This window comes from Rattus rattus, chromosome 18 (genome assembly GCF_011064425.1).
Source record: "Rattus rattus isolate New Zealand chromosome 18, Rrattus_CSIRO_v1, whole genome shotgun sequence".
Lineage (NCBI taxonomy): Eukaryota > Metazoa > Chordata > Mammalia > Rodentia > Muridae > Rattus > Rattus rattus.
In genome coordinates, this window is record NC_046171.1 from 41,128,151 (window position 1) to 41,140,921 (window position 12,771).

The 12,771-nt window shown below is 44.2% G+C and overlaps 1 protein-coding gene across 1 annotated transcript in view; it reads left to right on the forward strand.

Moving 5' to 3' along the window:
* Positions 1–8,271, forward strand: part of Ak9 (adenylate kinase 9) — a 110,426-nt gene extending 102,155 nt beyond the window's left edge. Inside the window, 6 exon segments of the mRNA XM_032888566.1 lie at positions 2,062–2,258; positions 3,654–3,823; positions 4,535–4,633; positions 5,334–5,436; positions 6,924–7,038; positions 7,801–8,271. Coding sequence (XP_032744457.1) covers positions 2,062–2,258; positions 3,654–3,823; positions 4,535–4,633; positions 5,334–5,436; positions 6,924–7,038; positions 7,801–8,003 — 887 coding nt within the window. The 3' untranslated portion in view covers positions 8,004–8,271.
* The last annotated feature ends 4,500 nt before the right edge of the window (positions 8,272–12,771 follow it).

Here is a 12,771-nt window from a genome sequence, read left to right on the forward strand (position 1 = left end):
GGCAGCGAGAGTTGTATACAGAAAGTATCAATGTCACTCTGTCTTCAGGCAAGTAACAGCACTCCACAGACCTCTGAACTGTGAAAAACACAAAGATTTTGTAAACTCTATCCAGTTGCCACTCTGAGCTCTTCGGAGTGGACCAGGACCTAGTGGAATGGTCACAGTTCGTGGCTGGTGTCCATCTTTGTGACACTGAGAAGTGGAGTCAAGGCTCTACTCAGCTCTGTTGATTCAGTGAGCTGCAGGTTTTTCCACTTGCAGACTTGCATTCCAGCAGTGAGCATCCTCAGGACCGTCCTGGGAATGCTGCTGCGCTCTCATTGGCCATTGCTTGCTTTTAGAAGGTCAGTGGGACACGACAGCCAATAAGACAGTGTTTCCCAATGCCCGTCCTGTTGCCGGACTGCCAGTGTCTTGGGGTTTCATTGCTGTGAAGCGACACCATAACCGATACAACTCTGACAAAGGCAAACATTTAACTGGGGCTGACTTACAGTTCAGAGGGTCAGTCCATTATCACCATGGAGGGAAGCACGGCCAAGTGCTGGAGAAGAGCTGAGAGCTCTACATCTTGAACCAAAGGCAGCCAGGAGGAGACTGTCTTCTGCAGGCAGTCGGGGGGGAGGGGCAGTCTCTTCTGCACTAGATGGAGCCCAAGCACTAGGAGACCTCAAAGCCCACCTACACAGTGACACACTTCCTCCAACAAGACCACACCTATTCCAATAAGGTCACACCTCTTAACAGTGTCACTTATCCCATGAGCCAAGAACATTCAAGCCACCAGAGCAAATTAACATTAGAATTGTGTAGACAATACTTGTTCGAATATAAATATATGTGCATGTACATGTGTGTTTGTGTGTGTTCATGTGTGTATGCACGTTTGTGTATGTGTTGCATGTGTAGATGCCCATTCACACGGATGGAACTATTGTGTGTGTATATGTATGTATATATATGTGTGTATGTGTGTATATATATGTAACTACTGTATACTATATATATATTACATGTGCATGCATAACTATTATTTGTTACATGTTTATAGTTGATGATACCTTAAAACTAGAACAAAGATAGTCAACAAAGATAAATTATTTAAGTAAACCACTTATATGCATAAGTTAATGGTCATATATTTATAGTTTATATATAATATGATGCATTGTATAATAGAATACTATGCACACAGTCAAAGGAAATTAGTAGCCAGGCACGGTAGAGCACTCCTATAATTCCAACACCCAGAAGGCTGAAGCACGATGACACCAAGATAAAGGCTGCTTGGGAAACATCGGTGTTTTTCTGGAGCGGAATAAACAAACCAAAATTAACATATCTAAAGAACTGGGTCAACAAAGAAAGAAGCCAAGGACAACAAAGAACTGATAAGTCAGTTGCAAAGTAATGCTTAAGCATAATGGCATAAGTACAGGGCCTTAGTGAGGGTTTCCATCGCTGTGAACAGACACCGTGACTAAGGCAAGTCTTACAAAGGACAATGTTCATTGATCCAATTGCAGCCAGGAGGAAAACTGACTCTTCCAAACTGGGCTGAACTTCAAAGTCCACCCTGACACGCTTCCTCCAATAAGGCCACAGCTCCTAACAGAACCACTCCCTGCAGGCCAAGCATATTCAAACCACTACGTACACTATATGCAAAAGACATGTATATATGCAAATGTATAGAGGGAAAAAACTAAAAATGGTATAAACCCAACAGGAAGTGCCTCTCACAGTGAGTGGTAGGCTAGAGGTTGCAGGCACGAAGAGAAACTTTTGTTTTGTTTGCTAGCTTGTTTTAAAACCGGTTCTCACTGTGTAGCCCAGGTTGACTTAAAACTCGAAGCAATCCTTCTGCCTCAGCCTCTAGAACATGGGACTGTAGACCTCCACCACCACACGCACTGATAGTAACATTATTTTTTTACTCTATCATTTAGAATTTTAATGTATATGTTAATACAGCGGTGTCTAACTGAAATTATTTTAATGTTCAATCATTGTATTTCCTGTGGAAATATATGGTGATAGTTAATGTGTTAATAACAGGGAAAGCCGCGTGCATTGACAAGCTATGCGTCACACCTGAGGAGCTGATTTCTCGCCTGGGAGAGTTTAAACAGTTCTGCCCTGTCAGCCTAGCAGAGTCCAATGAACTAATTGACTGCTCCGTAACCAGCAGCTTGGAATTCACAGCAGAGTTCAGGGGACACTATTATAAAATGAGTTCCCAGGAAAAGCTAAACGTAAGTCTGTTTCTCATGTGAATATTCATCGAGGGAAGAAAATAACTTGTCTTGAGTTTCATCAAATGAGAAAAGCAGGCACCCTTGGGAAGGCTCAGAGAATTGGGACCAAGAACCCCATCATTGGAGCCCGTGACTTGGGGATCAGTGAGAAACTCAAAGCATAGCTCTGACATTACCCTACCCCTAGGCTTTCTCAAAGCATAGGTCCCGACCCCTAGGCATATTTGGAAGGCTTTGGTTAGTGGTGGATCATGGGTAGCCTATCAGGCAGGTAAAGCCAACAGTTGGATGTCACCAGTGGAGTAGCTACGAAGCACCACAAGACTCGTCCTACAGAAAGACACCCAGGGGTTCAGCTCAAGGGCTGAGTTAGGAAAACTAAAGTTAGTAGGAATGAAGCTGTCTTCCATATTTAAAACAAAGAACAAACAAACAAGAACAAAACCATTAGACTTTCCCAGTTATCCCCAGCATCTGTGGGGATTGGTTCTAAAACATCCCTTCCAAAAGCGCCAAATTCTGTGGGTGCCAAGTATAGAGGAGGGTAGCATTTGCATACAGCCTAACCTGTACACATGCTCCCACATCTGGTAAGCTACTCCTGGATGGCTTATAATACCTAACACAGTGTGAATGCCGCGTAGGTAGTCGACACACTGTACTTACATGTCCAGGGGATGCTGAAAGTAGGAAATGCCATACATATTCAGTTTAAATTTAAAAAAATAACTTTTTTTTAATTTTTAAATTTTTAAAAATTTTAATTTTTAAATTTTTTTAAGGCTTTTCCTGAATATATCCAACCAGAATCTGAGGCCTCAGAACCCACGGATATGGAGAATAGGTTACTCGTACCCATGGATTTAAATGCCCAAGCATGTACTGATCCCAGTATTTTGATGTCTGTGACTTGATAACATATATATGGCTTGTAACTGAAGACAGTAATAAAAACTAATCTGAATATTTTATTTTTCCTCTGAAGAATGAGAGTTTTAATTTTACCAGGGGCGGGGTGCCTATTTCTTCCTGTTTATAGCATAATCAGAACTTTTGAAGCAGAAGTCATGACAGATGCTCTGGGCCTTTGCACAGCCACTACAGAAGCTGGAGAACCCCCAAAGGGCAGAGATAGACTAGCAGGTGTCTAAAGGCCCCCCAGTCCTTGTAGAATATGAACTAAAAGTGTATTTTTGAGTAAGAGGAGACCTTTAATTGCTTGGGATTACTGTCCTGAGGAACTTATGAGAGAAGAAGTTGCAATAACTTCTCTCGGACGCCTTGAAAGACTACTGAAACGGGAAAGGACCTGGACAGCCTCCAGGGGCGGCTTTGTTGGTGTGGTGTTCCTGTCTTAAATGCGTTTTGCTGCTGTACCTCTTTTCTTAACAGAAATTTCTGAAGAACCCAGAAATGTATGTGCCTCCCTTGGCACCCCATCCGCTCCCACCAGATGACATGCTTCCCAAGAGGCTGACGCTGTCGGAGCTGAAGAGTCGTTTTCCTATGTCGGCTGAGCTTCAGGGTTACTGCCCAGTGACTTACAAGGATGGGAAACAAAGGCAGGTCCTCACGCTCGGACGACAGACCCACGCCCTGCTCCAAACCAGTGGGGCAACTGTTTTAAGGAATCGTTTGCGTTTGTGTGCATGTGTGTGTGTCCCTGTGTGCGTGTGTGTGTGTGTGTGTGTGTGTGTGTAAGCCAGAGGTTAGATTATGCTGGAACCCCAGAGATGCACTTCTCTCCATTTAACTTTTCCACTTCACAATGGAAACCAGCTCTCCCTAGTGTAAGCTAAACACCTACAGAGCGTTTTAACTTAGGAAAGTCATTTTAATAATAGTTCTGATTTTCAAATATTGTTTTCAACTATTTTATACTACAGTGAAGCTCTCCCCTTTGAGAACTCTCTTTGTTTACATCACCAGAAAGAGAACCAGCGTATGCACGCTGGTGCCCACAGAGGCCAAAAGAGGGCACCCGACCGATCCCCTGGAACAGGCAGTTGTGAACCACCCGCCATGGGTGCCGGGGACTCCAACTCCTGCCCCTCAAGATCAGCCCATGCCCTTAAGCTCTGAGTCACCTCCCCAGCCCAGAAAGTCTTATCGAGCTCATTACTCAGGGGAATGCTGCTTTCCGCACAGGCAGGAAAACGAAACACTCTTGACACGCAGTACACTTCACTCATGCAGCACTGCATGTTAATTATACAACACACACTAACTCCTCAGTGCTTTTGCTGTGTGTTTTCTTGTTTCTGACCTTCCAGATATGAAGCCCTGGTGCCTGGTGACAACGAATATGCTGTAGAGTATCGCGGACGCATATACATCTGTGAGAGCGAAGAAAAACTCCAGAAATTCCTGAGGTGAGATTACTCACCAAATTATAAATGCTTATTGTCTTACATGTCCGTGTCCCATGTAGCTTGGAACTGTGGGAGGGGAAGGGAAGTCTCTCTCTCACACACACACACACACACACACACACACACACAGTCACATGTACACATATACACACACACATACACACAGTCACACACACATATACACACTGGTACATACACACACATACATTTACACACACACATATACACACTCACACACACATATACACACTCACACACACATACACACAGTCACACATACACATATACACACTGGCACATACACACACACATACATTTACACACACACATATACACACTCACACACACATACACAGCCACACATACACATATACACACTGGCACATACACACACATACACATTCACACACACATACACACAGTCACACATACACATATACACACTGGCACATACACACACATTCACACATAGACCAAGGATAGAAGCAGAATTTGGAGTTCAAAGATGCTCTTAGCTACAGAGTGGGCTACATGAGACCTTTTGTGAAACTGAAAAGCAAAAGAAACTTCTAGAACCCCTAGTCTTGCCTCTTGTATAATTTCCTCCCATAGATAAAGCAGGCAGTGAGCTTTGCCCCATACTTGTGTCTGTACGCACACGCTTGTGTGAGTGTGTGTCTAACGAGCTTTGCATTCCTAGGTTTCCAATGAAATACTGGGACCAGAAGCTTCCGCACAAACTTCCCCCACCCAAGGAATCCATCCACCTCACCAGCCTGCCTTTGCCTGGGTACCTGGAACAGGTTCTGTTGTATGGCTTTCTATGACGCATGTTAAAGAACTCAGGGTGTTCTCCCCACAGTCACTTCCACGCTTGACGCAGTGAGGTTCCGGCAAAGTTTCCTCATTTCATGTATTCGAGTACACACTAGCTGTTTTCAGACACACCAGAAGAGGGCATCAGATCCCATTACAGATGGTCCTGAGCCACCATGTGGTTGCTGGGATTTGAGCTCAGGACCTCTGGAAGAGAAGTCAGAGCTCTTAACCGCTGAGCCATCTCTCCAGCCCAGTTTTCTGGTTTTAAGTTGTAAAGCACTCTTCATTTAAGGTGGCTGTTCACACAAAATCTGTGCTGTCCTGTATTTAATGCTTGGCTGCACCGTAGTGAAGGGGAATGGGTTGTCATCAAACTGTTTACATGTAAACTGGACGTGTGGCTTAGTTTTTTTTTTTAATTTTAGTGCTGTCGGATTTTTTTTTTTTTAATGATTTGAAACCTCCCAAAGGTTAAATTACTCTGCAAAAGAGTTAATCACAGCATCAGGGTAGATGAGATACAAAACCCACGTTTGATCCCAAATGCACATTAAACTGTCTGTTCAAATCACTTTTTATTCATCTAGATATCATTATTTTTAAAGGTAGTAAAATTCATCACTAGTCAAATAGTATTTCAAAGTTATTTAACTTTTAATTATTTGTGCGTGTGTGTGTGTGTGTGTGTGTGTGTGTCTGTGTGTCTGTGTGTCTCCATGTACATGTGCACACACTCAGTGTCCATGAGCTGCTTCTGTGCGTTTTACCCACTGGACCATCTCACTAGCCTTCTAACGTTACTATTATTATTACTTTTATTTCTGCAACATGAATGTCAAAAACACAGTTTTACACCTTTGTCGCAACTTCTTAACCACTTTATTTTTGTCAATTTCCCTACAAAGTTAGCCTTCAGTGACACATACCTGACCTACATAGCAAGAATGCCTCAAAAAAAAAAAATGTGAAAGAAAACCAAAAAGGAGCCAAGGAGACAAAGCTAGCCCTCCACACGCTCACTACCAGCATGTCAAGGTGGATCTTGCAGGGAGGAGTGTCCTTATAAGGTCGTGTTTTATTAGAAGGCCTCTCTTACCTTCACAGCTTTAGGAACTTGGCCACAGTGGCCCTGTGGTCTCTGGGATTCCTTGTCATGTGGCCAAGAACACAGCATAGAAGGCAGGCCATCAGTGCCAACTACACAAGCAGAGATGGGCCAGGGCAACCCCTTCTTTCTTTGTCAACGTCAGGCATGTGACCGCCACCAGCCGGCACGATGTTCATTTATATTTTATCTCCTCATCAAGTGTGGTGTGAAGTGTGGTGTGTGTCTTTCCTGTTGACTAGATGGTCGTCTATCACCCCCATCCCAGGAAGGCTGTGTGAGAAAAGGAAAAGGCTTTTATCTGTCTGCATTCAGAGCGAACTTGAACTCAAACGTACACTGATTTAAGTCGTCTCTTATCTGCAGGGCACAGCAACTTCCCTGATCAAGGCAATGAATGCAGCCGGGAGCCTTAAACCCAAGTTCCCCTTCCTAAGTGTGAGGAGGTCTGTGCTCCTTTACATAGCGTTCCATCTCAAAGGTACGACTGAGGCCCCATTCGGAGAGCTTAGCACTCGTTGTACCACATGTGGTAGACAGGGTTGTTAAACTGGGTTGGTTACCTGTTTGCATGGGAGGGGGGCAAATGAAATACAGGGTAAATATCTATAGGAAAATATCAAAACTGAAATCCCCAGTTTTTTAAATCAAGGACTATGCACTGGTAACTGTTAAAGGCCAGCCATGCAGGAGGCGAGGAGAAGGATTGCAAGATCAAAGCCTGCCTGGGCTATGGGGTCAGCTCTAGCACAGCCCAGGCAACTTAGTAAGACCCTGTCTCAAAAACAAACCTTTAAACCAGGCATGGCGGTGCACACCTCTAATTCTACCACCTGGGAGACAGAGACAGGCACATCTCTGTGAGTTCAAGGGCAGCCTGGTCTACACAGTGAGACCTTCTCTCAAACAAACGCAGAGCTCTAGGAATGTAGTTTGGTGGTAGAGAACTGACCTAGCATATGTAAAGCCCTAGGCTCAATCCCTGATACCATAACATTAATAATATAATAAATAAAACCAGGGTAATAAATAATATAACAGCACTCAAAAACCCATGCCACAGAGAAAAGTGAACACAGAAAATTATGATCTAAGATAGACATCCCTCTAACCTAAGTGGGATGGGACCATCTCCCTCTTAGCTGGGTGTGCTCTAGTTAGTTACACGTTAAGTTCTCCTCTGTCAAATGGCTTTCCAACCACCTGTCAGAAAACATTCACAACTCTGTGACATTTTCTACAGCATTTAATCCCAAGGGTTCTGAATATTCGAGAAAAAAATATAAAAAGAAGATGGAGCAGTTCGTGGAAAGGTGTGAACTCATCACGTACCTCAGCTCCAAGATGACCCGGAAGTTCAAGGAGCCTCAGTTCAGACCCATCGACTTCGATCATAAGCTACAGACGTTTATGTCCTTGAAAAACATAGACCCAGTTACTGGGTAGCTTTGCTTAGGTTACAGAGACCCAAATCCCAGAAGTCTCCAAGGGAGAGGGAATTGAAGAAGCAGAACTTTAAACCTTGCATTTTCCGAAGTGTATTTCCCTCCTGTGTAGTTACTGGGCCCCAGATGGACTCAAAGCCCTTACTTAACCAGGAAGGGTCACCGTCTGGGTAGTAATACAGCTTTCAAGTTTATTCCCTTTTTTCTGAATTTGATGCTCCCACAAAATAGGCATGCTATTGAAATATTAAAATACGTACTAAACCTGTTTTCTTCTGTTTTTTCTTTTATATTTTGGGGAGGCCAGACTGAGACAGGGCCTCTCTGCACAGCCCAGGCTATTCTGGGCAATGGTCACTAGGCAGACCAGGCTGGCCTCTGCCTTTCCGGTGCTGAGATTAAATGTGTGCGCCACTCCTAGCCCCTCAGAGACTTGTGTTCCAGGATGGGGGTTACACCAGCGGAGGGAGCTCCACCCTCTCACAAGAACAGGGGAGGGACTGTGTGTGGAGAACCAGGATGGATAGGGATGTAAAGTCAATTTAAAAAGAAAAAGGTGTGTGCTACTATGCCTGGCCTTTTCTTTCTTCTTTCCTTCCTTTCACACTTTCTGTAGAAAACCAGTCTCTGTTTGTAGCGTGTGATTATCTGTAGCTGAGGCCAAACCGCTCTCTTCCGATCCAAAGCCTGGCAGAATTCTGCCCAGGCCCTGAATTCTTTCCCTCCGTAAGTGGAAAACACCAATCTTGGTTTAGAATCAACAGATAACACAACCGACTCCGTCACCAGATAACAGTCCAGTCCCTGGTCTACATTGCGCTCGTTTTCACTCCCATCCATAAGAGAAGTGCCCTCCTCCAGAGTTCCCGCTTCCTCTCTCGGACCGGAAGGCCCGCCTCCTCCTCGCCCAACGATTGGCTTCTTGTCATTTTTATTATCCAATCACTTAATTAGGGGGAAATTCTGCTTCACCGTTAAGAAAATTACCCTTTAAACATTAGAAAGCTTCAGAGGGGAAAAAAAAAAATAAAAAAAATAAAAAAACTAATAAAAATCTTGGTCATACTTTTTACATAAATTGTACATTTTCTGAACATAAAACACTGTCATTTTCCCAACAAAACCCGTAGCAACTGGCAGGCTGCCCCCTTAACTCTGCACTTATTCTAAGTATATAAGTCACCAGGGTTCAAAGAGGAAATCCAGATTGTTTTATGAAATATGTCAAAAGAGTATAAGGGAGGAGAAAACTAAGTTAGATTTGAACAAGTTTTTAAATTAGAACAAATGTTTAGCGGCTGTATAAAACAGCTAAAATGTTAACTAGGAAAAACGTAGTGCCGTAGAGAGGGCTCAGAAAGCGTCCTATTAGCACAGCTTACAAGCGTCTACAACCTCAGCTTCAGGAAGCTAATGCCCCCTTCTGGCCTCTGCGGGTACTGCATTCACATGCACAGATAAACACACATACCCATAATTAAAATAATAAAAAACAAATCTTTTTTTTTTTTAAATGAGTGTATGCCTGTGTTTGCGGGGGTGAGGGCTAATAATATAACAGTTCTTAAAAGTTAGAAAGTTGGGATGTCTGTTGACTGGAAGATGCAGGAAACCCTAGGTCCCATCCTCGCTGGTTTTTTCATATAAAAACCAGGCATACTGCACATGCTTGAGATGCAAGCACTTTTCCAAGTGGAAGCAGGAGGATCAGAAGTTCAAGGTCATCTTTCGCTACGTAACCTAAGTCCAAGGTCAAAGTCAGCCCGGGCTATAAGAACACTGTTTCACAAAAAGAAGGAAGAGGAGGACAAAAGGCTGGAAGAAAAAGGGGAGGGGGGGGAGGAAAATTCCCAAAACCCTAAAAGAAGACTGGGAGCTGACTACAAATTTTTTCTCTAGGGATTTAAGCACCACCCACTCTTTATTTCTTTCCCTCCCCTTCTTTCTTTCTTTCCCTCTTTTTTTCTTTCTTTCTGGATGGTTTGCCTGTGTGTGTGTGTGTGTGTGTGTGTGTCTGTGTGTGTGTGTGTGTGTGTGTGTGTGTGTGTGTGTGCGTGTGTGTGTGTGTGTCTGAGGGTGCCAAATACTCTGGAACTGGAATTGTAGATGATCGAGAGCCACCATGTGGGCACTGAATCTAACTCAAGTCCTCTGGAAGAGCAGACAGTGCTCTTAACTCCCGAGCCATCTCTCCAGCCACCCAACCCATATACTCAATTTTTTAATATCTGTAATTTACCATTTTCTCACCACCAGACTACATTTGATTGACGTTTTCATTCCTAACGAGAGTTCCACGCCCTGTCTTTTCAGCCCACGGGTATACTAGCATCCTTTAGCAATTTGGCCCAGCGGCGTATTCCATGTCCTCTGAGTTTCAAGTTTTGAGGGGCAGCATGGTGAGTGGCTCCAAGTATTTTGGGGACCTCCAAGAATCATCCCACATTCCCCAGAGCAAGTCCATCACCGCTGCACATCCTTTGACCAGGGATTATGCTTGCTAATTTGGATTCTAAGTCCCATGATCCTAAGGCTGGGTCTAGGAACCCATGCACAGTACCCCAAGCCATCCCAAGTGGGCAGTTTGGATCCCAAAGAAAGAAGTACCTAATACCAGGGTTGTGGTCCACACACTCACCAAGACAGTGTACACACAGAGGAGGCTACGGTGAGACAAGGATGCTCTGTGGAGGTGGGTACCCATGATAAGGTATGGGGTATGGGGTTTCTGTAAAGGCTTAAGAAATTTGGCTTATAGGGTCATTGTGAGTGATTGGTTTTCCGTTTCTTGTTTCACATTCTTCTTCGTCCCAGATCTTAGGCTGGCATCAAGCTTTGGAAATCATGTTTTTATCTTACTCAGCGGGAATGACTTAAAATGCTGTTTAATTTTGTACTATTAGCGTGTTAGACTTGTTATGCTGTGTGATAACTGCAGTAAATCATATGAACTAATTGGGGGTTGCCTTAGGGCTGGGCGAGTTTCTCTCAAGCTCAGGTTCAGCAACCACTAAACCACTTTACAGTGATTTGTCTGGAGTTCAAGTCTGCCGGAAAAGAAGCAGCAACCAATCGCAGAGCTGCTAAGCCTCTCTAGTTCCTCTTTGGGGACAGGAGGGGGGGGGAGGAGGTCTGTAGCTTCTGAGACTTTCATGACCTCAAAGGTGCTGCCCTGTGAGATTTAGTGCCTCAACTGCCACTGTTTTGGAGATTCCGAATCCAGGACAGGTGTAGATAACGGTCCTCTCCCTCAGGAAGATGTCATTGAGCTGAGCCAGGACCCGAACCCCACACAGTTCCCCTTTCTTCCCTCAAGATCATATCCTCTGAGTAAATACATCTCTCAACAGAGTGCAGGGACTCGTGCACTGGGATGTTGAATTCCCGAGGATGGCCGGTGCAGGTCCCTGACACACATGCATGTGCAGCTTCAGACATGCAGAGGCTTATACGGGAGAGGTGCAGACAGTTCACCATTCCCCGTGTGTCAGACAGTCTCCCGCTGAATATCATACATCATTGGATCAGATTCCTACACGTTTTTAATTTTGTTAGATTTACTTATTTTACATGTGCGAGCATTGTGACCGCGCCACACGCATGCCTGGTGCCCTCAGAGGTCAGAAGGAAACACCGAATCCTCTGAAACTGGAGTTACAGCTGACTGTGAGCCAACACGAGCAAGCATTTCAAAATTCAAAGGAATACGTTCTATACTTTTAATACTTTAAGTTTTACGATATATTTTTATTTCACTCTCAATTGAAAAATATACTGAATCCAGTAAATGTATTAAAATTTCATACACTGGAGGTGGAGGAGAGGAAATTCAAACACGGAATATCAACTATGTAGCTGAGGAGAGTGTTTCTGGCTTGGTCTGGTCTGGTTTGGTTTTCTGCTTTTGTAAATGAATAACTGAGAGGAGAAAGATACATCTCCAAATAATTCGGGGGTGGCTCTGAAAACAATTCTCTCCAGGGGGTAACATCCGAATTAAATAACCTATCAGAATCAAGACAGGTGAAATTAGAGGGGAAAAAAATCAAAATTGAAAAATTCTAGCCGGGGATAAAAGGCACTCCAAGCACATCAGGCCTGTGCTAGGGGCTGCTGGCAGCCCTCAGTATAAAAGCAAGTGTATATTGTGTATAGTCTCAGGAGCTCTCCCAGGCTCAATTAGATTTTTTTTTCCAAAGCCAATACACATCACTTAGGTGCAGTGCAAACGATAGGGACTGGAAACAAGAGCAGTACTGAATTAATGAAAAGAGGGACAGAGAGAGTGGGGGGGAGGAAGAGAAGGGGGCTATAAAGCTGTCCTAGTACCGTTGAACAGCTCTTCTGGAAGTCCTGGAAGTCCTGACCGGTTTTGGACTACAGGTTCTTCAGCAGATGTCAGCTACCCATTCCAGGCCTCACAGAGGTTGTCACCGTCCACTGCCACAGAGGACTTCCACAGCCGTCATCCATCAGCTAATGATGAGCCTTTTCCCTCCTCTTATCAAGTTCTCCATAGACCTGGCTCATATGGCAGACCGGAGGCTCTCTTAGTAAAGTCCTTGATATCTCTCTCTGTCTCTGTCTCTGTCTCTGTCTCTGTCTCTCTCTCTCTCCCCCTCTTCCTCTTTCTCTCTTTTTCCCTTTCTTTCTCTCCCTCTCTCTTCCCCTGTACCTTTCTCTCTTCCTCTTTCTCTCTCTCTTTTTTCAGCCTTCCAAGGTGGGAAGGGGCAGAATAATGGACATTAGAACAGAAAAAGGAGGGTTGG